Below are 25346 nucleotides of genomic sequence, written 5' to 3'. Positions count from 1 at the left end.
AAAAGCTCTTTGAGTGAGAATGGAATTAAAAAAGGGGCCATTCCACCCTGTCAAAAGCCTTCTCCGCATTAAGACATAGTAACATCGCCTTTTGAGGGGTAAATTTCGTTGTCACCATAATGGCTGCTATCGCTGCAGGGACCGCAATCATGGAGGCGACTCCACACAAATCCCAGTTGTGAGGTGGTTAATAGTGACGGAAGAAAATGTTGCAATCTATGTGCCATCATGAGGCCAGTACCTTATATTTGAAAATTAGCAAAGATATTGGTCTATATGAAGTCACTGAAGAAGGGTCTCTGCCCCCCTTGGGGATCAGAATTGTGTGGGCTTCATTGAATACTGGGAAGGGGGTGTTGTGGGTTAGTATAGTATTGTATACCTCCGCTAACAGAAGGATGCCCTCTTCCACTATTATCTTATAGAATTCCAATTCCGGCGAAATCGTAAGTAGTTGGCGTTTTATGGTTTGCCAGAGTACTGATCATTTTTTTGACTTTTTCTGTGGTTATTGGGTGGTTAAGCTGAGTTCTTAGGTCAGCTGTTAATTTAGTTAGCCTGGCTTTTGCTAAATGATCATTTAGAATCCCGCAGTGAAAACAAATATGGATCAAAATCATCTAACACTTTCATTTTTTCTTTATAAACTCTTACTACTCTCGATTCATTAAACCAGGTTGTAGGGTGGCACTTTATCTTGCTATATGTAACATTACCAATAAAACCTATACCCTCTAAATTCTGAGGTATTGTGGTGCAAACAGAGGAATTAAATAACATATTTTTTGTTGTAAACCACACGCCATTGTGCAATCTTGTGCTAAGAAAAGCATATTAAAATAAAACATGAGGGAACAGTTATCAAATACGGAAAAATATTGAGTTTTATGATTCAAATGGGTTGCGGGTCTTGTGCCTGGATCTGGAGAAAGTCTTTTGCTGCTTGAAGGTCTTCAAATGTCTTGGTTTCACCTTGCCATGTAAAACGTAGCTTGGCGGAGTAAACAAAGAGAACTGGGTTCCTATTTCCACCAAATGGTTTCATACAGAAACAAAATTTTTCCTCTTCTGTGCTACTGAAGGTAAAAAAACCTGGAACATTAGAATTCTTTGATCTTTCTGTTTGCGGTTAGTACCCAAGGCCGATTCCCTATCCGCTAACTAAAAGTATTAGGCTATAACTGGCCTAGGTAGCTGATTAGAGGTTGGGCGTTCCAGTATGTTCTTCCCCACCACTGCACCAGGTGCCCCTGTATTTAGGTGGCAGCTTCTAATCAAGTGGGTTTGGGGGATGCTTTGTACAGTCTTACCAGTGACTTGATGTAGAGCTGGATGGGACTGCTGCTGGCGTCTTCCTCCAGAACTTCTAGGTCTCCTTGTCTGCTTAGCACAGATAATATGCAGGGCACTGCTCTGGTCTCTCTCCCTCCATCACTGGAAGAGAGCGGGGAATACACAGCCGGCTTATTCAAGTATATATATATATAAATGGTGGGAGCCTGTGTACCGTTCGGCCACCTAGTTTGGCTCCACTCCCAGAAATCCTAAAGTTAAACGTTTTAAGATATAATTGTTTTTTGCTTACTGACTAAAAAAATCCCTGTATTTAGTGATTACACGTAGTATCCATGTTTTTGAATAAAAATAAATATGTACAGTTTTGTAAAGCTACTTGAGGATCTTGAGCTTGAAGACTATATTGTCCATTAATTTTAAACTGGTGAATCAAAGCAATACAAAATCATATGCTAAAGTTAAAAAAGAAACAAACAGTAACTTGCCTCAACTTTACTAGTATTGTTTTCTTGATCATCTTTTGTGTCCCCATCTTCATCAGGTGTTTCACTACTTGAACTTTCCTCTTTCAACTCTGCCTTCCAGTTGATGGGTATAACTTTGTTTTTTTTAAATTCCATGGCTTGGTCATATGCTTGGTAATGTACAAAAAAAAAAAGTTAAAATATATTCTTGATATAAAACTATAATAAACACAAAAAACATCACAAAAAAAGTAAGTACACCTCAAGGAATAGTCATCAAGTCACAAGTCAGATTTCTGATGTCTGGTGTAGATTTTAAATAGCTACTAATTTGTTCACCAAATGTAAGTCCAAAGCTGACAGTTTGATGCTAATAGAAGTCTACAAGAACCCTGTAAAGCATGCATTTAAAATTAGAAAACTATTGCACTAAATAAAACCGCATTAAATGTGTACCAGGAAAAGCATTTGTCGTGCAAAAAAAAACATTTGAGAAAGACTACAATTTGCCAACCAGGCCTTTTGTAACATTCAGCTCAAGACTAATACATATTGGTTTGTTCACAATAACAGCAGACGTATTTGGTGCAAATTAAAAACAAAATTTACAATTTTGAAACATGGTGATCGGATGTTGTGGTTTGGGATTGCTTCTAGGTCTGGGTAGATTGCAGATGTCAAGTCAAAATCCCAAAACCCTAAAATCTCATCAAGAACAAAACTGTGTGTACAGCCCTCCTAATGTCCTGCTACAATACTTTAACTTGTCTCCTAATTCCCAAATGAACTGGTAGGAGTGTACTTATTTGATCACACACTATGTTCTGGATTTTTACTTAGTTTTTGTTAAATAGATAAGGGCTTTGTTAAATAAAAAAATAAATCATGACAATGTAATATGTCATATGTTGTTGATAAGATGTCCTGAGGCTGTAAACCTAGCTAAGCACTAGATGATTTAGTATTATGTCCTGATTATGTCCTAAAACCTTGTAATTGACAGAAAACATGCTTTGCCCCTTTGCAAATCCACCAAAGAATTACTAAAAAAGAGTGGAGAATTATGGGCTGGCCCAGTTAAGATTTGAATAGCATTTTTAGGTTTCAAATTTTCATATGAAGTTGAACTGTGTAAAAGAAATCAAGTTAAAAAATGAAAAAAAATTAATTTAAGCAGATCTGTTGTCAACATCATAATGCCTTGACCACCACTGACACTTTTTTGAAACAAGAAAAAAATAATCACCAAATCAAATTGTTCTTACCTGCTTTAAAAACACAATCAGTTTTAAGGGAGATGTCATCAATGTCTCGAATATCTGATTTCATCACTGAAAAACTAAAATTTAACAAAATTTATAATAGTCTGCAATTTTTTAAGATGATTATAAAAATAAGGAAGGGTAAACTGCATAAAACTTACATTTTTCCATCTTTAAATGAGCGTACAAAAATGTCTTTTTTAACAGCTATGTCATCACGACACTCTGGTGATACTACCTGTTAATTAAGAACACAAATGAGAAAATATTTATGCAATTACAGCTTACAACCCTAATATTCTTTAGCTGTATGGTGTAGTCCTGTATGCTGGACACATGACTCATTGGGCCTGATTTATTAGAGCTCTCCAAGGCTGAAGAGGATACACTTTCATCAGTGAAGCTGGGTGATCCAGCAAACCTGAAATGAATCTGGTCCAGGATTGAAAACATTTACTAACAAATAGCAAATTTAAGAAACCTTTAAGAAATCCATTCCAGGTTTGCGGGATCACCCTGCTTCACTGATGAAAGTGTATCCTCCCTAGCCTTGGGGAGCTCTAATAAATCAGGTCCATTATTATGAGTATGTGTATATAAATATATATATATATATATATATATATATATATATATATACACTCACATGTACACAGACTGAAGTCCTGTGTTCAATAAAAATGTCATTCTTGAATGATTACAATAGAAATGAGCTTATTTCAAGTAACAAACTTTTTTATTTTAACCTAAATTAAATTAAATTCATGAAGCATTGTTTAATTTGGTTGTAATCACCAGGACATGGTAATGCTCCTTGAAAATCTATTAACCTTATTAAGTTTCTATCTCATAACAACCCCCTATGCTTTAAAAGCTTTTTTTTTTTTTCAAAAATTTTTATTTATTAAGGACATGAACAAGTACAAAATTATGATGACATCTGAAAAACATGAACTTTGAAAAAGAAAACTTGTACATATCCATTTTCAACTGAAAAGAAAGAAAGTAGAAAAAAAGGAACTCCAACAAGATAGTTGTATGGAGCAAAACAGTTAGAGATAAAAAAAAATGGAGAAAAGAAAAGAAAATAGAAAAAAATAAGGGAGAGAAAAGAGTTAAGAGTAAAAAAGGGGTATAAAATACAATAACAAAAACACAAACAAAAACAACATATACCAGCTCTTATTAGACCATAAACCTAAATAGGATACATATCCGATATATTTTCATATATATTATCTATATAACAATACTTCTAGTTATATTTGTCCATAATATCAAAGATTATAATGTTTAAGGAAGATTATTTACTACACATTTCCTATGATTAAACCATGGTTCCCAGCTCTTAGGAAATTGTTTGAACTTGTTTTGAGATAAGGCAAAATTCTTTCATATGAGCAATGATCATTAATGTCTTTAACAACTTCGACAATCATAAGTACGTTCAAACTTTTCCACCTACGCAAAATAGACAACTTGGCGCTCAACAGAACATGAATAACAACTGGTCTAGCCGACATAGGTATTACGTCCAGGCCTAAATGTAGAATCGCTAGTTCAGCATTAGATTGAATATGGATACCAGAGATCTCCGAAATAAAGATAAAAATTTGCTTCCAGAAGGATCGAATTGAAATACAACTCCATAGAATATGATATAGTGAACCAGAACCACCACATTCTCTCCAGCAAAGATTTGTGCCAGATGCCGAAAAATGCACCATCTTGGCTGGAGTAAGATACCAGTGGTTCACCACTTTCTGATACATATCCCAGTGGTCTGCACATTTAGTGGTTTGATTTGTTGCATTTAATGCAGCCATCCAAGAGCCATCAGGGATAGTCGCATTAAGTGCTAATTCCCACTTTCGCATCGCTGAAGATTTACAAAATCCTAAATTGGAGCTGAGTAATCTATAAAATCTGGAGATACCTCTAAATCCCGAAGCTAAGTTAGTGAAATAGAAAAAGACAGACTTATCAATAGGTAGTCTATCCGATAAGTCTAAGTTCAACAAGCAATGTCGAATTCTCATATAAGTAAAAAATTCCGTGGACGGCAAGTTGTAAATCTTTTGCAAAGACTGAAAAGTTTTAAATTTTTTGAAAAAATATTAATCTTTAAGTTTAGTAACTCCAGATTTATACCAAGAATTGAGATTTAAATGCAGTATAAATACCTCCAGAATTGCAAATCTGGGGTAATTAACATAGTCGTTAGCGTATTTGGGTCATAAATTGAATATTTACCCCAAACTTGAAGAGTGGCTTGAATGGTGGGATAATCATTATGAAACACTGGAAACCCATTTTCATAGCCAATAATAACCACTGAAAGTGGGAAAATTTGAGAAAAGACAATTCCATTTCCACCCATATTTTACCAATATCACTAGTCCACCAATGCTTAATTTGGGACATAAGAGATGCAGCATAAAAAAATTGAATACTAGGTAGTCCCATTCCTCCAAACTTCCTTTCCTTAATCATGGTTGAATAATTACAACACGGTTTTTTATTAAGCCAAACATATGCAGATAGATATTTATGCGCTTGACTAAAGAATTTAGTAGGTACTGTTATACAGACTGTCCGAAATATATACAAAAACTTTGGCAAAAGGAACATCTTGAATGCTGCAATCCTACCGGCTATGGAGATTTCTTGTTTTCGAAGACCTAGCAATTCCGCTGTCATAGATAGCAGAAGCTTCCTATAGTTACATTCATAAAGAGATGTGGTATGAGCTGGCAAAGTTATACCCAAAAATTAGATAGATGTCATTTCCCACATAAAAGGGAATTTGGTACATAATTGGTCCACAACGACTTTAGGTATATTTAATGGAAGAATGTGTGACTTGGACATGTTAAGTTTGTAATAGGAAGCTTTACTATATTGTTCAATAACATCCAAGACCACATTCAGAGATGTCAGAGGTTGAGCCAATATTAACATGATATCATCTGCGAATAAACTAATTTTATGCTCCCTACCTGCTATTGACATACCTCGTATCTCCACCTCTGAATGTATCTTTTCTGCTAACGGTTCAACTAATAACGTGAAAATAATGGGTGATAACGGACAGCCTTGTCGAGTGCCATTTGTAATGTCAAAATTAGAGGATAAAGCACCAAATGTAAATACTCTAGCACTAGGAGTAGATAGAGTACAAAGATAAGATAGCCGATTTAACCCAACCTGACAGACCAAATTTATCTAACACAAAAGACAAGAATTATATCCGGAATGATCAGAGCTAACCTATTTGCCAAAATTTTTGCATAGATCTTAACATCAGAAATAAGAAGTGAAATAGGCCTATACTGATTAGGGGCTGTATGGTCTTTCCCTTCTTTAGGAAACCATCCACATTCAGCTGCCTTATGAAATACTCAAACCAAATATGGTGAGAGTTGCGTCTTGAAGACTTTATAATATTCATTAGGAAAACCATCATCTCCCGGAGTTTTGTGATTCGGTAAGGAGCTAATAGTTTTAATTATTTCAGCTATTGTAAAGGGCGCAGAAAGATATTGCAATTGTGATGCAGTAACTAAAGTTAGAGAGATGGAATCTAAAAATTGAGATATAGATACTTCAGTTGGTTGAAACGTAGTATCATCATCCTTTAAATTATAAAGACTTTTATAATAGTTACGAAAAGCTTCTGCTATACCCTGAGGGCTATAAAAATATTTGTTAGTGACAGGATCTAAAATAGAAAAAATATTAGATTTAGTTCTTCTAAGTTTAATTTTCTTAGCTAAATATGCCCCCGGTTTATTACCTAAAGAATATTGAGTAGCTTTCAATTTTCTAATAAATGTATCGTACTTCACAAGCAAAAGAGATTTGAGTTGTGTTCTAATTTTAGATAACTCAGCCGTTAGTTGTGGAGAAGGGGACTGTTTATTAAGGGTCTCTAAATCTATAATAGATTGTAGTAGCTGATTTATTTGTCTCATTCTATTCTTTTTTTTCATGAGCATTAGCTTTAATAAACAGACCCCTCATATAAGCCTTATGTGCATTCCATATCGAAAAGATATTAACATCAGCAGTATCATTTATAGAAAAATATAGATCTTGAGCCCTCACAAGATCCTCTCGATACGTTGGATGGTTCAAAATAAAGGTGTTCAATCGCCAAAGTCTATCCGGTCTAACAGATTGATCTCCCCATATAGCTGTCACTGGCGCATGATCTGACCATGTTATAGATCCAATAGAAGATTGAGTAACATTCAAAAGAGATCTTAAGTCCGTCAAGAAAAAATCTATACGAGAATATGAATGATGAACATGTGAGTGATAAGTATAATCACGCTCCTCCCCATGTTGACATCTCCAAATATCCAACAACTCGTATTCTATTAGGAGCTTATGCAAATCTTTCGATCTTCTTCTATTTTGAGTGTTGGAGTCCAGAGTAGAATAAGGAGTCGCGTTCAAATCACCTCCTACAAGTAGTATTCCTTTTTTAACCTTGTTAACCAATTTAAAGAGCTTCCTCAAAAAGGAGTGTTGGTTAAAGTTAGGAGCGTATAGATTCACCAAAGTGAAAATTTCTGTGTTGATTTTACAGATCAAAATAAGAAATCTGCCATCTTCTCCAGAAAGATGATGAAGATATTGATAGGAAATAGTATCTCTAATCATCGTCATCACTCCACATTTCTTTTTAGGGATATTTGCCATATACATATGGGAGAAGTCCTTCAATTTCCACTTGGGTGGATGTAGGCTATGTAGATGGGTTTCTTGAAGAAAAACAACATCTGCTTGCAAGGTTTGTAGATCTTTGGATAAGAGATTTCTTTTAAATAGACTGTTGAGACCACGGACATTCAAAGAAACAAAGCGCGTCATCTTACTACTGTTGGATTTTGAGGTATCATAACTGAGTAGATTAATTCGACCAATAATTGAAAATTGGAGACTATCGGATATGTTCCAATAACAAAAAGAAACTGGCTGGCTGGTATAACAAAAATACAAACAAAAAAAGAAAAAAGAAAAAAAATTTAAGAAAAAAGAAATGTCCCTCTGGTTAATAACCAGATTTATCGGGCAACAAAAAGCCATTCGGCTAGATAGAAAACACATTTTGTGTGTCAGTAAGGGCTAGGTAGCAAAGGGTAGTCCTTCCATCTTAACTCAGGACCACACCTGGGACACTTTTCTCAGAGATACTGGTGATTGATGTCCAGATGCAGGTTTGTCAAGATTCCATCCTTGAAGGAGTTGTCGGCCCATTTCTTCCGAGAAAACTGCATGGGTCACACCTTTATAGGAAATAAGAAGTTGGATATCCCCAGCGATACCCAATCTGGTTATCGCGTAAGATTTTTGTAATAGGTGCCAGCTTTCTCCAATTCTGGATCGTCTGGGCAGATAAATCAGTGAATAATTGAATGTTACAAAATTGATCTGGTAGAGGAGGTGTTCTTCTAGCCGCCGCCATAACTTTTTCTTTGGTATGGAAAAAATGCATACGTATCAACACATCTCTTGGGGTTTCAGTAGGGAGAAATGCAGGCTTAGGAATTCTATGGGCCCAATCGATTGTGAGTTCTAAATCTGTAGCTGATGGAACTAATGCATGGCACAATTGTTTAGCAAAGGTTCCTAAATCACTTAGAGGCACAGATTCTGGAATCCCTCTAAGTTTGATATTGTTGCGTCGTTCGATCGTAGCGTTGTTCATCGTTCGTTGTAGCGATCCTCCAAGTCGGCCACTTTAGATTTAAGCCAATCTATCTCCAATGTAAGCTCACGATGAGTGTCAATCAGGTCATTGTGCGCTTGGGAAAATTCCCCCATTTTAGATTCCACATGTTGAAGTCTTTTCCCAAAATTCGCAATTGAAACAGTAAATTTACCCAACATAGAATTTAGATCTTGTTGTATAGAGTGCCGTAGGGACAAAAGCATCTCTTTCAAAGTTGCCGGAAAGAGCACAGCATCTCGCACTTGGAAACGTGCCAAATCTATTTCCACAGACGGGCCTAATATTAAGGCCTCAGCCTCTGTCTTACTTACTGCGTGCTCCGAGATATGTTGTGCCTCGTCTTGCGACACAGGAGATGGCGGATTTGGTGATGTAGTAATGCGAGAGGAATCTTCCGCACTGCCCGTAGATCTTGCTCTACGATCAAACATCGGAGAAGTATCACCTATTGATTGTGCTAGAGAAGCGGCTGAAGGTGGAGTCCCGTCGCCATCTTGTTGCTGACAGGATTGTTGCGGCCTAAAATAGTAAGAAAGTTTCTGAGGCTCCGTCTTCCCCTTCTTGCGTCTCGTCATGTTAGCCAGAGTTAGTGTAAAACCGGAGCACCGATAAATCACTCGAAGGACCACAGTCGCTACGGGAACCGTCGCTAAAGCCCAGACTCACACAGAGCTCTCTCAACACATGGCCATCCTAAGAGCCGGCCGGACACGCCCCCCTAAAAGCTTTTTTATAATCCTTTTGATCAGGTTAACTGTCAAATATGAATTGCCCCCGATGTGAACACTGTCTTAAATTTGTATACAAAGAATACTTTTTACATATATTGTATGAATGCAATGAGTTATGTAAACATTTATTGAATGCAAGGAGTTAAGTGAACACATTCTTTGAATGCAATAAATTAAGTAAACCTGACTTGTCATTGCTGTGCATTTGATCTTTAAATCGGTTGATATACCCCGACGACTTGTTTCTGTGGATGATTGGAGTTGCTACATATTTTAAACAATAGATTTTAGACACAACATTATGGTTACCCATAGAGATTGGTGGTGAGTCGGTTTATTTCTCTGAAAACCAGTTTGAAGTTGGATCAACATTATGGTGCACAACATGAGGGAGATTGATTAACAAGTAACATTATTGTGCTGTGACTACTGAACAGAACAAGCCATGTATATTTTTGAAGATTTGTAACCTGAAAGAGCAAACCATGACCAAGGATCGGTAGAGAGTTGATTTATTTATTTCCTCTGGCGTCCTAATTCCATGTGTGCATTGATGCCGGCAGTGACAGGATCCAGGATGGAAGGACCTAAGAGGGAGTTCTTAACTTAAGGCAAGGGGATCTTACATCCAGAATTTGGCGACCATACCATATTTAAATCAAATTTATTATTTAATATTTCAGCATTTTTGTTTTTTAATATGGCTTTGAATGTGTCAGGTATTGGTAGCCCTAGAGTAGAAAATGTTAGTGAGTGGTATATAAATTATATTAAAAACCATGGGTGTCCATATGAAATTCCACAGGAGTCTAAAAACTCATGGGATACAATGAAATGTTATCTTGATGATAGTGCTTTAGCTGGAAAATCAAAGAAAAGAAACTTAAAGGATTGTTGGATTGTTTGTTCAAGGATTATTATCTTGCTGACTAAATTTGATGGAAGTTCCTAAAAAGAAAGAAAATGAAATAAAGACGTAAGATAATAAATATGAGAAAACTATAATGGAGTTAGGGGAAATATTTCTGATCTCAGGTTGCACGCTATAACAACTGAGGAAGCATTACTGGAAAAAGCTAAATTATGTGAAAATTTAATACAATCAAATGAAGTATTGTCAGTGAAAACACAGGACATGGAAAAAGAGTTGGAGAAATATGAACATGCTACTAATATTGTACTTGAAAAAATGATAGAGAAATCTCCTAGATTGTAAATTCTTATAGGCAGGGTCCTCTACTCCTCCTGTGTCACTATCTGTATCTGTCTGTTGTTTGCAACCCCTATTTAATGTATAGTGCTGGGTAATATGTTGGCGCTATTTAAATACTGTTTTTATGATTATTATTTAATTATAATAATATTAACACACGTGTTGCAGGTAAAAATGACAACTATATCATCTTTATATGATTTACATGCTTTAAAATTTAAAAATGTTACACCCATAACTTGTCCTGATACATTTCAAAGTGGTACTCCCATATTATACAGCCCATAAAACTTCATCTGTGGTAATTCCCAATAAATGCCAAGATAATCCTGTAAATAAACCTAAAAACCAGTACAAACAAATACCCCTTTTCACACTTACGTTCTTCTCGCTAAAGTGTCTGTACCTCTCTCCTGCCATATGGGCAGTTCTCATTCTGTGTGCGCCTCCTCTTCTAAGTTTATCGGTATCAACCCACCCCCCAGCCAATCAGGAAATAGCCTCTTAGTCGCCCTTGGATATTTAGCTGGCTCAGACATAGCACTCAGTGTTCCTGCAATATGTCTCCACTAGTGCCGAGCCCCCTAGTTCTGCCAAGCATTTCCTGTACAACTCCCTGTTATTTAAGTTTTTCCCAGTCCAGCTCCTGTATTAACCCATTGTTGCCCCGTCTGTTGATTCCCTGCCTGTTCCCTTGTGCAATTCCAGTGTTCCTGTCAGTAACTGCCTTTGCTTTGAATTAAACTCTGGTCTTCTAAATTCCAGACTATTTCCTTGTAACGCTGCCACTAAAACCTTTGATAAACATGATCTGATCTGTGCCTAGTGATTCCTGGATCCTGATTACCAAATTGCATTCACCTGTTTTTGTAAATGTGACCAATTAGGATGTTGCCTTACTATTTAAACCCTGCAGCTTCCTGTGTCCCTTGCCTGGTTACTGCGGTTCATCACATGATCTTGCTCTGACTTGCTCAACTATTCCTGCATAAGCTATCACTTTCAAAAATGAAATTGATAAATGTCTGCATTTGTAATGTATAGTGGAATTCATTGTTATCAATCAATGTTTTATTCTATTGTTTTTTTTTAATACCAAAATACAATATAATAAAGTATATAGAAAATGCTTTTTATAACATTGTTATTGTGTGTTAATAAGCACCCCAAAAATCCCATCTGGGACAAATTTAGATACATGAAGGGAATAATTGTTAAGGGCCTTAAGCCCCCCATTTTGCTATTATTTAAATGATTTGATTTAAGACTTCTGAGGACGGCCTACTGTTAATGTATTATTAGGGAGTACTTGAGCACAAGCACTGTTAGACAGTGAGACAGCAGTTAGTTTCAGCAAGAATGACATTCCTGGAAATTAATTCATCATAATTACAGGTGTTACTGGACATTCTATTGAGGTTCCAATTGTGGGTGGAAATGAAAATTGGTGGTGAGAAATGGGACTTTGTATGTCAGAATTAGAACATTACACTGCATGACAAAAAAATAAATATTGTCTGCTACTTGGTCTAATCTCTGTGTCCTATACTAAATCAAGTACAAATACACATAATTCACCTTGTCCAATACACATGTACACTTCAGAATGGTTTCAGGCACCTGCTTTTGCGTTCTTGGCAAACTCCCGTTGCAGAAACCAGCAGTAGTCGCCCTTATTTCCATGACAGAAATGTCCTGGTGGACCCTCTCTCCTGTTTCATCACTCACATCACCCAAATTTTGTGGGAAGAAGTCCAGATGGGAATGTAAGAAATTAATTTTAAGTGACATTCGGCGGCCAAGTTGATAGTATGCTGTTAGCATGTTGTTCACGAGTTCAGCATGGTTTTCAGCTCGCTGGTTACCCAGAAAGATTTTTTGCAACTAGCACAAATGAATGCCAAGCAGCAAGTTCAAGTGGGTTGAGTTTGTCTCTGAATGTGGCATCATGCATCAAATTGCAGATTTGGGGGCCAACAAAAATGCCTGCTTTCAGTTTAGCATCTGTTAAAACTTTTCCAAACTTGTCCTTCACATACTAAAATCACATACCATCACGATCCATTGCTACAACAACGATTTTCATTAATCCAAGTTTATTATGAAATGGTAAAAGGTAAACGTTCTGTTGATCAATGAGTGGATGAAATAGTTAATCAATTTCAAAATGACCTCCATGAATTTGTATGTTTCTTTCATTCCTTTAGCATGAGCAAGACGAAAAGAAGGTTTTTTGTTACCTTTATGCAGCAATACAGCTTTAAAACTTGCTTTGCTCTAGTCTATGAATAATCTCCACTGCTCTGATATGTATTCACAACCTAACTCCATCATCAGACCAATCACGTCGGTACATGTTGTTTTCCATCTTGTAATAACTTGCAAACTTTGTGTGACGAACACGAAAGTGTGAAGTTGTCGTTCTTTTTTGTAGCAAATTCCACTCCTTTAATCTGGAGGCTAACAGTTCAGACTTCTCTTTTAACAAAGACAGGTACCTTACTAGATCATATAAATCTGATTGGCTAATAAAACGTGGCTTACCCTCTTCAAATTGGAGTTCATACATTCATTAACATCAACATAATCCTCCTGTTCCTCATCCGACATCTCACTGTCAGTAACAACAAATGTAGGAGGGAGTGGCACTGGATTCTTTGCATCAAGTGGCACTGGCTTCAGAGCAGATTCAAAATGAGGATAGACAATTTTTGACTTAGTCTTATTCAAAAACCCAGCAAATTTACTAATACAGAAGTAGCAGTCCGAGTGATGGCCTTTTGGCTCACGCCAAGCCATAGGCACAGCAAAAGGCATTTTATTCCTTTTCCCATTGAATCATTGTGTTAGGCCAACGTAACACACCTGACAACAGCTATGAGGTGCCCAGCTTTTATCCTGATCTCCAATATCACATTCAAAGTATTACTTGTAAGCAAATCTCACCCTCTTGGTTAGGTTCACAAGGGGTATATTTGCCAGAAATGTAGCAAAAACTGTCTGGTTTATTAACACAGCTGCACCTACTCATCTTTAGCTCAAAACAGACTCACTATGGCCTAGCTGTACTATCCAAAAGGAAAGTTCCGCACTGGAGACAAGCCCTTGGTTTATCTAGCCTTATATACCTATTTCTGACGTCAGCTTACTGACTTGCCCAGACATGCCAAGCTGCTGCTGGAACATGCATGCCACCAGGAGACGTGATTCAGCTGAGGCGGCAGCAGGCATAGTGGTAGCTGCAACTGTTATTTTGTTCCCATGTAAAAAAACATTACCCAATTACTGACAACTTGAACAGTTATAGAACGCCTATAACTTAAAATCTTTACGTTATAGGCAAATTCTGAGTTCAGTTTTGGAATCAGCACACTCAATATCATATAAATCACATGTGTAAATTCCCAGTAGCAAAATCGTTGTTGTGCAGTGTTATAGGTGCTGATGTTGTGTGGAACAAAGACATATTGCTGTTCTTGCAAACATGAAATTGTGGAAAAATTAGGAAGATGACAGACTGGGTATGTAATTTGAATGGAATTGGTATCTGCAGCTGAAAATCCCATTGGTAAAGTTAATTTAAATGCGAAATGTGATCCCTGTTTAAACAGTCTAATGCATAAATACCATGACATAATTGCAAAATATAAACAGGATTGTGGCTAAATTAATATAATGATTTTGTTAGAAGGTAGTGACCCTCCGCCTCAGGGACAGTACCCTGTGTTACTGGAGGCTGTAAAACCTAAAACTAAAATAATACAGCAGTTACAATTGTATGGGACAATTAAAAGAGGTGCATCAGTTTGCAACTTGCCAGCCCGGCCAGTCTTCAAACCTGATAAATCGTTCAGATTAACGACTGATTAGCAGGTGTTGTAACAAATTTGCAAAAAAGCATGGTACCAGTTCTAGCTGCATCCTCTGAAATGATCGCAAAGTTGACTCCTGATATGATTATCTTCACAGTAAATGATATCGGTAACAATTATTGGAACCTAGACCCCAGCTGTCAATACAGAACTGCTTTTTGTTGGGAAGCAGTATAGTATTTTCTGTCCGTGTTACCCCAGGGGTACAAAGACAGTGCATTTATTTTCTATTTAGAGTAATCTCATTTGTAGACAATATTTTAACTAAATTCCCTTCCTTAGAGGAACATGTGAAAGATATTAGAGAAATGCTGCAGCTGCTGGGAGATGCCAGTTTAAAAACAACCCTCAAAAGATCCAGCTAGAACAGGATCTAGTTCAATTTTTGGGTGTGACCGTAGAACAGTCAGGGAGATTGATTAATGAGCAAAGAGTGGAATTCAAAAGTAAAATTCCACTGCCAACTGATGAAAGAAGTTTGAGACAGTTTGGGGGCATGACAGGATTTTGCAGAAAGTTTCTACCCCAATTATTCAGCAATAACTGAATGCCTACACGATCTACTGAAACAAGACAATTGGGATTGGAAACTTGAAAATCCACAGGCAATTGAGATATTGAAAGAGACATTGGGCAAAGCTCCTGCACTAGCCTCCCCAGACTTTAACAAAGAGATTGGGCTGTATCCACATGTAAGCCCTACAGTTTTATCTGTTGTGTTACAAGAATACATTGATAAACAGAATGCCATAAACTGGAACAAAATACTATTTGTATTGCCCACTGTGTACTCCAGAGTGTGCAGATCCATTGGGATTGCACCATATGAAGCCCTACTATTATTACTAGGGAGGTCCATGAGAATCTGGGAACACCTAATAAATCCAGTTCCAGGGTCACTAAACATCTGTCGAAATTATGAGTGGGGAATTTGAAAGACTATATCCTGACTATAATCTGTTTGTGCAACAGATGAATGCAACCACATAAAGTTAAAAAAGGGTTTAATGCAGTGGTGCCCAACCTTTTTTCATCCGGGGGTCGCTGTTGACATTGGGATAAAACTTGCGGGCCACAATGCAAATAAACAATAAAGATGTATGTTTAAAACTAGAATAGTTTTAATTTAAAATTAAATTAAATTGAAATGTTTCTAGTTACTGTAACATACATGCACCAAATAAAAGATGATAAATCAAGAATTTCTGCAATAGATACTTCTTAGATCATCTTCAGGGCCCTACATCTCCTGTTCCTGAGAAATTAGGGTTCACAGAAGGTAAGTGGCCAGCTATGTGTGACAGGGTAGCATGGTAGGACAGATATAGTTTTTCTGTGACGCAATGGCGCTGCAGCAATAAAATTTTAGAGGAAGTTAGCCACAAGATTCCCCCCTTATCCTACATTTTAATATACCTACAGCTCCCCTTTCAGGAGAAATTGGGATTTAAAGAACATAAGCAGACATATATATGTGACAGGGCACCATGGTATGGTAAGACAGATACAATTTTAGTGGGGGGTGGATTATTATGAACTCAGTGCATTTACAGACATTTATAATGCGTGCAAAGAAATGGCTGGTGGTGTCACTGAGATCACCCAAGCCTTGGACTGCAAGAACGTAAAAGGCAAGAGTGGCCAAGAATCACGAATTCAGTTTTGATATATGGTCTGATAAATGTCTCATGTAATAATTTGGGGACTTGCTAAAATCATAAGCCTTAAAACCCCATGCCATAAAGATGAAGTGGGCAAGCAAGTCATTCTACTGACTGTGAATTTGCCAGTATGGAGAGCCCCACCAAAACCAGTCAACAAAATGGTTGTCCTTGGAGAGCTCAAGAAATCAAGAATGGTACCTCTGTAGGCAAACAACTTCTTCTACAAAACAAACTGATTATTAAAGGATGCCACCATTGGAAACCTGTTGCCCCCAACTGCTACGACAGACAGCTCCAGGCCTGGCTGTGTTCCTTTACCCACGGAACAGCTAGAATATATGGATGGCTGTTCTGTTTCATATTCTGGGAGCTATTTGGGTAATTAGAGAGACTAAACTAAGACTGGAAGAGTGTATTTCACAGTAAAGATTAAAAAAAGACTGCGTATTGGAAGTTTCTGCTTTTACTTGGCAGAAGCATATAAACTTTCAAGCACCCCTCAGTGGATGGTGTGTAAATTTAATAGAAGACCAGCTGACCATAGAGGATGAAGAAGTTAAAGCAAATCATCTGAACCTAAACCAATCAAATTGGGGTGATTGGAAGTCCATGACCTCTCCTTTATTCGAGAAAATTCCACCACTTGCCAACTTGAGTTGGATATATTAAACATGATTTATTAAAGTTCTTCAAGGCTGGAGAAGATACACTTTAATTAGTGAACCTGGGTGATACAGCAAACTTGAAATGGATCTGGTCCAATTGTAAAAACATTTGCTAACAGATAGCAAATGATTTTTAAATCAGGCCTATTGTTTATGAGAGACAATAGGAAACTCATAGATTTACAAGAACTAGTGAAGGAAAACTTGATCAATACAGGAAAATTAGTTAGACATTGTCAAGATCCTTGGCGAAGCATACCCTATAACACCCATCGGTTGCTTCAAACACGGTTGCTTCAAAAATGTATTTATTTTGGTTTGTTCTACTGTGAGAGGAGACAAAAAGGAGAGCATATAAGACAAAGTAACAGTTGAGGTTATCAGTAATGGATAATAGAAATATTTAATGTGTATCCATTCTAGTTATTGAAAGGATGCAAGCGGAAGAATGTAGTCCTGTATGTTGAGCATATGACTCATTATTGTGAGAATGTGTTATTTGTGAAAATAGCTTAATTTAAGTAACACATTTTTTGTTTGTTTAAACCTAATTAAATTCATGAAGCATTGTTTACTTATTTAATTTGATTGTGATAACCATGACAGGTCAATGCTCTTTAAAGGTCTTTTAACCTTATTCTATCTCATAAAGTTTCTATCTCATAAACTTTTTTAAAAACCTTTTAAAAAGGTCAACTGACAAATAAGAATGTTGTGAATACTGTCTTAAACATCTATAAATAGAATAGATTTTTTTGAATACATACATGTGATGAGTTAAGTGAACACATTCATTGAATGCGATAAATTAGGTAAAGCGGATTGCTGTGCCACAGCTCTCTAATTCTGCCAATAAACCCTGATGATTTTATACAATCTTAGAATTAACATATGGGTTATTATTAAGCAGAACAATTAAAATACAGACATATATAAAATATAAAACAGTCATCCAACTTCCTTTAGAGATTACTAATAACTTATGCTGGAAAAAAATGGATATAGCTAACAATAATAAAAATGCAGTCTAAAAGCTAGCACTAATATAAAAAGTTGTTGCACTTTTACTTTTTTTCACACTGTAAAATTCTGACATAAATCCAGTCAAAATTTTACTGATCCAAGTTTTGGATTTTCATGTGACATGATGCCTTATTGGCTTTTCTCCGTCTCCTTTATTAATTTTTTATTGCAACCATATGGCCAGAGAAACAATATTAAATCCACAAATTATATAATACCGAAAAGAGTTGCATTGAAAACAGGAGTACATATATGGCACAACAATGAGCATGTGAAATTATAAACCGTAAATCTAAACAGACAGAAAAATATAGTATATTTGCATTGTGGTAACCATGGTAAGATAATATTAGCTATTACATGTAATAAAGTAAAAAGCAAGGCAAGGCATGATAAAAAAGCCAGATAATCTACAAAAATCTAGTCCAGTAAAACCATGGATTTCCGAACCTCTCAGTGTTCTCATCCTGAGAGGCAAAAGTTTTTCAGATGCATGCAACCATCTTGTTGAACCACTGACAGATAGTTGGGGATGTAGAACATTTCCACATAGAAAGAATGCAGGCCTAGCCACATTAGGTAAATAGTGTAGCAAGAAAAGGTGGTATTGTTTCTTTGACATGGTAGAAATATGCAGCAATTCCGATTCAGGCTTATCTTTAATTAAAATATCTGTAAGTTTGTAAATTATATCTGATACACTAGACCCAAATAGAGAAAGCTTGGGACAGTTCCAAAAAAACAGGAGCAGAGTATGTTGGCCCTCCTCACATCTTCAACAGACAGAACTCATGTTGCAAAACATATGAACCAGTACTGAGGGAGTTTTGTACCAAACTATTCAGAGTCTATCATTTAATTCTTAGTATCTATTACTAATAGTATTATTTTATTGGCTTGGTAGGGATATGCAGCAATGCTAGTTAGTGCTTATCTTTAATTGGAATATCTGTAAGTTTGTAAATTATAGTTTTTGGTGTCTATTATTAATGGCGAAAATAAAAGCGATGGTCCAGTTGGACATCAGGTAATGTCAGATTATTAGCATGCTCTCACTATAGGAATGACAACCATAGGAATCAGAGGAGATGGCAAAGAAAGCTGATAAACACTTTAGGGCTGCATTCAGCACTGAAGAGGGCACAGATCCCCTGGTCCTGCAGCGATCTGTTACACAAATTGGACAGATTGTCTTGCTACATTAACTGCAATGACCTTAGGTTCCCCTTGGGGTAGGGAAATGACAGCTCTGACCATAATGCATTAGCTAAAGGAACCCTTTAATGCCTCCCCCTGCAGCAGACAATCACAAACCAGCAATATATGCCATTATCAGGATGTAGATCAGGTCATAACTAACCAGATCTAGACCCCTCTATGTATTTTTTTTTAAAGAATACACATTAGAGAAAAATATATAATCTCAATATTCCTATACTGAGAGATAGGAATACTGTGAACTGAGAACTTTTGCCCTCATAGAGAGTGGTTATGAGTGTTGCAGAGGAAGTAGAGGTACCCTGTAATGTATATGTATTTATGTAATGTATCACAATTACTATCATATCCCTAATGTGATGATAAATAGCACAGCCATATGCTAGCTTCTGAAAAACATATATAACAGAAGTTCTTTCTATCTGAAACCATTGGTGTGCTTAGAAATAGTGCTTCTGGTGGCCTCCCTTCTGCTGCTACCCATAGTTTGGTGAATTCTGTATTCAAGTTACAATCTTGTAACTTGGGTATTGAAACTTACATAACAATACTAATCACTAATTATACATTGATAGTAAAAATACTCAATATAGTATGTTGAATCATGTGTATTGATGTTTTTATTTGTGTTGGATTTTAAGAATTGTTAAATAAATATGAAATTTTAATATATATCATCTTTATAGTGACTTGTAGTAGACCCCTAAGTCCCGCTATCTCTACATCACTCCATCTTGGAGTTGAAACTTTTTTGTTCAAAGGTATATATATTATACGATTTTTTGGATGAAGAATGTCACAGTTACCTTTTCTCTGCTAAATCACAGATGCGTCTCTCCTGTGCATGCGGACAGTTTTGATTCTGAGCATGCCTATGCTAGCAAGCTTTATCAGCTAATCAGGAAATAGCTTCCTTACCATCCCTGGCTATTTAGCTAGCTCAGACACAGCACTCAGTGTTCGGGCAACGTGTTTCCATTGGTGCCAAGCCCCTAGTTGTTTTGAGCTAGTTACTGTACACCTGTTGGCTAATTCAGTGTTTCCTTTAGCCAGCTCCTGCATTAACCCCTAGTTATCCACTTTGTTGGTTCCCAGCCAATTTCCCTGTACTGTTCCAGTGTCTGTCTGTGAATATTTCTGTGTCACCTATACCTCCTCTTGCTTCCAGTGTCTCCTGTGTTCACAGTGGCCCCTGTATCACTGGTGTCTGTGTCCTGGATCCCTGGTAATTGACCCCTGGCATGTTACCTGACCTCTCTTGCTTGCTGCCTGCCTTGACCCCGGCCTTCCTCAACTATGTTTCTGCCTTGTGATTTGGTACCATGCTTCATATTGCCCACCTAGGTGTGCCCAAGAACCGCAACCTGGCAGTAACCAGCGGCGCAACATTCTCACCATTAGAGGCTCTGGAGAAGACCTGATTACTGCTTAGGCTCTGCGCCTTTGCCCTTCTTAGGGCTCACACTACCTCCGTGCAAGCCGTAGCGCCCCCTAGTGGCCCTGTCTTTCCAAACGTGATAAAAAATTTAACTACCATGACTTATGAACAGATTGTTATGCTGGTTGAAGCAAAATTGAATGCTGATGCTAATATGACAATTTGGGGAAGAATATTATTTCTGCATTTTCACAAATGTTAGTCTATTAGAATGAATTGATCTTAAGATTGATATTAGGGTTCCAGTATGTATTTTTCTTGTTCATTGTTCTTTAAGGTAAAAAGTGTTTTTAGCAGTACACAAGTTATATTAGTATTCAGTACATGTAACAAATGCAATTACAATGCAACAGTTAGCATCAGTACAATTAGTTATTATAGTTAAAAATTATACATTTAAGTTATGACTTGTTGGTTGAAGTAATTTCTGAAAAAACAATTATTTCAGGGGTTTATATCAAATTGATATTTCATAGTACTCTTGGATTTTAGTTCCTGCAATGCTTTACAGGCATTTATGTGGCTGGGTTTGCTCAGTAGGATAGTAATAATTTAGTATACCTCTAATCGTAATTGGATCAGTGGGGCAGTGTGTAGGAAGGTGCTTGGTTTCAAGCAACCATAAATACAGTTTAGAGGTTAAGCAGGAACTATATAGGTTATGCTATTGAGTACTTGGTATACTTCACTGCAAAGTCACTGCACGAGAATGTTTAGTTAAACTCCAATTTCTGCACATTCTTTAGAGTTGCCAGTATGGATTAGCTTAGTAATGTTTCAAAGCAGGAAGATCACACCTTAGTGGGGATTGTCCCTACATTTTTTCAAAGGGTATTGCTGCTGGTTTGTTTGATGAACTAGGAGACTGTTTGTTTTGTACCAGAATAGCTTACATTCAGGTAGCTTGTATTTGTCGTTCAGGATTGGTAATGGTTTTATATTTTAGAGGTAAATAATTTGAGTTGTGAAGAAGGGAATGGTAAAACCCCAGAAACATTTTTCTATACATTTTGAGGAATTGGAAGTCTTTAGGCAGTGTTGACAGTAGGTTGGTAATTAGTTGATGCAAACAAAGGTGAGGACAACCTTGACAGATACTTTTTTTTGACATAAAACTGATGGATTTGAACCATGCCTATTTCATATAGGCCTTACAAAGTGTTCAGATAGCTGATCGAGGTAAATTTTGGCTTAATTCACAAGTTTTTAAGGTATGGGCAAGTTAGGGAATTGAATGTCTTCTTCTTAAAGCAAAGCAGCATAAATTGTTCTCCAGCGTCAACTGCAGTAGAAGCCGTATGAATGGTATTGCTGGTCTGCCTATTTGGCAAAAATTGTACTTGTTCTCTGTTGAATAAAAATTTCAATACTAGAATTTAGTCTCATTGTCAGGATATTTTTGTCAATTTTGAGCAGGTAAAACAGTCTAAAGTTCAACTGATATTATTAGTGTTGTGTTTGGGTATGCGACAGTGCAGTGAGCAAATACATGAGGGGGAAACAATCACTGAAAGCAGCTCCTGCAACATTCAAGATGGTGGCAATACCTGCCACCTCAACCTCATCTGCTGTACGCTCTTTCACAGCATGCTCTGCAACAACTGCATCCATCCTGCCATCCGTGCCATCCTGCTCTCCAGCACCTTTGGAGCACACTGACAGTGATGAACAAGGAGATCGAGGTAAGAGCATCCCCATCTCTCCTATTTTCAGGCCACCAGGTCTGAGAAGGGCAAAGGCACGGTGTCGAAGCTGTAACCAGGTCTTCTCCAGAGCCTCTGATGGTGAGGATGTTGCCCCACTGGTTACTGCCAGGTTGCGCTCCTTGGGCACACGAAGGTGGGCAAATCACGGTACCAAATCACAAAGCAAAAGGATAGTCGAAGAAGGCTGGGGTCGAGGCAGACAGCAAGCAAGAGAGGTCAGGTCACACGCCAGGAGTCAATTGCAGGGATCCAGGAGACAGACACTAGTGACACAGGGGCCACTTTGTGCACAGGAAACACTGGAAGCAACAGGAGGCACAGGGATATCCAAAGACTGACAGGAAAACTGGAAAGCACAGGTAAGTTGGGTGGGAACCAACAGAGTAGACGAGGGGTTAAGGCAGGAGCTAGACAGAGGCACCAAGTGAACAGGAACTAGCTCACAGAACTAGGGGCTCGGCACAATAAAGACACGTTGCACGAACATAGAGTGCAGTGTGTGAGGTAGCTAAATAGCCAGGGTCAAAAGGCTATTTTCTGACTGGCCAGCAGATTGGACAGAACTGAAAAAGTTTAAAAACAGAGGCACTCCCAGTGTCAGAACTGCCCGCATGCGCAGGAGAGAAGCATCTGCACTTTAGTTATGACGAGGTAAGTGTGACAGGCGGTATAACTTCCGCATCCGTGGTCTCTCTGAGAATATTAAAAATTAGTAAAAAGATTGCCTAAAAGGCTACTTCCATCAATGGATGATCTACACTTGGAGTTTGATTGCTTACATAGAGCTGCCACAGCACCTAGGGCTGATGGAGCACCAAGAGATGTCATATAGAAGCTACAATACTATCATACACAAGACGCTCTCATGAAAATTGTCGGATCCATCCCTGTCCTAACTGTTATTATTATTATTATTATTAAACAGGATTTATATAGCGCCAACATATTATGCAGCGCTGTACATTAAATAGGGATTGCAAATGACAGGATATGAGACTACCGAGAGAGGAGGTGTACAGAGAAAAGAGGACCGGTCCAAGGACTGACCCTTGGGGGACACCAACAGGGAGGAGAGTGGGTGAGGAGTAACTGTTGAAGGATAACCTGTTCAGATATTTGCTGACCTATCTCCGATCACGATACATAAGGGGAGAACATTCAAACCTCTTCTTCATTCCTTGATGTCTCATATTATTAAATGAAAGAAGAGGAGAAGCAAAGAAGGCTTTTAAAGGGCATGTAATAATAGCTGACAATGCAGTACTTTATTAAAAAACTAAACAATGTTTGACTTAGAGTACAAATAAACACAATACAAAATATCTATAGTTCACAATTATTATCACACAATAAATCAAGCTTGATGGTACACTGATAGTCGGTGTATTTAATAAGTGTAATTACATATAGTGTATCTCCTTCCCGACGTGTTTCGCCCTTTTTGCGGGTTCCTCAGGGGATATGGAGAGTAAGATGGTAGCTATGAAAATATAAATAGTTGCCATAATTGCATATGGTACATATAAAATAAATAACTCTGTTCACAAGGATTATTGTGATAACATTAGAAGAAGGTTATTTGTAATAAAAAAAAAGTCTTAGTAGAAGCTAGGAATATGGTTTAAAAATTTAATAACTATAGTATATATCAAGGGACACTCACTGTTCAAGCTTGATTTTCCATGAAGGTAGTCCCATTAAAAACAATGGTAGAATAGACTTGGTGGATTGACTGCTTGGTGAGGGTAAGTTATCTAGTATACAGGTGAAGATAAGAAAATTGACACAAAGCTAACTCAAGGTCTAGAAGTAATACTGAATAAAATATTATTAAAATTGAGTTTAGTAAACTTACATCAGAGGTGATGATATCAGTAAGTAAGATAATTATATTTAGAGGAGGTGATAATGCAAAAGTTTAAACTTTAAAAAATTGTTGATGGAGCATGTATTGAGGTTGAGACATTATGGGTGGAGTTGAATGTGGGGATGCAAAATACACAATTAATGATTGGAGTCTGCTATAGGCCCCCCCAGTGCTAAGGAAGAAATAGAAAATCAACTACTAGCACAGATAGAAAAAGCAAAAAAATCTGGAAATGTTTTAATGATAGGAGATTTTAGTTACCCTGACATTGAATGGAGTAATGGCACGACAGGAACAGCAAAAGAGAGGGCATTTATGAATTTATTACAAGACAATTTTATGGTACAGTTTATAGAAGTCCCAACTAGAAAAGATACTCTGCTGAACCTAATGCTTTCTAACAATGCAGAGCTTAATACAAATGTGTATATAAAAGATAATCTGGGTAGCAGTGACCATAATATGATTTCATTTAATGTAAACTGTAAACAGGAAGCAAAAACAGTAAAGATAAAAACATTTATTTTTAAGAATGCAAATCTCTTTCAAGTCTGTTCTACACAAGCACACTGAAAAATATATTCCAATGGGTAATTGGAAATGCAATTTGATATCTATTTGATAGATCCGTAGATTTGTTTTGCTTGACTATTCCCAGCCAAGATGAAAGTCTTAATCAATGGAACCACTTTGTTTTTGGAAGATCCGGATTCTGCCTTACCACACCTTCAGGAACTACTATCACCCCCCGCCATGGATGGAGGGACAAAACCATGATTGCTGTGTGCCTCCATGCAACCTGGTTTTGCATATTCTCTTTTTGTTAGCATGAAATGTGCATATGCATATGAAGATATGCATAACATAGCTGTACTGGTTTTGTTGTTTGTTCTTAAAATTTCACAGGTAGTTTTTTATGTGCAATGAACACTAATGTTTAATTGGCGGTGGACAATAGCTGTGGTTTGTACCCGTCTAAGTGTTCTGATTACTGAAGTCCACTGGTCACTTTCTAATTGTAAAATTTCAATATTAATTGTACTACTGGACAAATATCTCTGGATGTTATTAGGTTTAGTGGCTTCCCTTACTCAAGGAAAGTTAGAAAAGTTCTAGGTTAATTTAAAAGTAAAATGTGGTTTACAGTGCAATACATTTGGCAGATGATTCATATACGTTTTTATGGT

General features: G+C 37.1%; 1 protein-coding gene across 5 annotated transcripts in view; it reads right to left on the bottom strand.

Annotated features, from left to right (window-relative positions):
* Positions 1-25346, bottom strand: part of ARID4B (AT-rich interaction domain 4B) — a 420630-nt gene that overhangs the window by 198767 nt on the left and 196517 nt on the right. For all 5 annotated transcript variants that reach the window (XM_072409207.1, XM_072409204.1, XM_072409206.1 and 2 more), the window contains 3 exons: positions 3184-3260; positions 3026-3099; positions 1782-1930 (listed from right to left, as the gene is read on the bottom strand). In XM_072409207.1, coding sequence (XP_072265308.1) covers positions 1782-1930; positions 3026-3099; positions 3184-3260 — 300 coding nt within the window. The remainder of the gene's footprint in view (positions 1-1781; positions 1931-3025; positions 3100-3183; positions 3261-25346) is intronic.

Source organism: Pyxicephalus adspersus, chromosome 4 (assembly GCF_032062135.1).
Source record: "Pyxicephalus adspersus chromosome 4, UCB_Pads_2.0, whole genome shotgun sequence".
Lineage (NCBI taxonomy): Eukaryota > Metazoa > Chordata > Amphibia > Anura > Pyxicephalidae > Pyxicephalus > Pyxicephalus adspersus.
The sequence above is the reverse complement of the archived record's forward strand: the minus strand, read 5'-3'. Positions and strand labels throughout refer to the sequence as shown.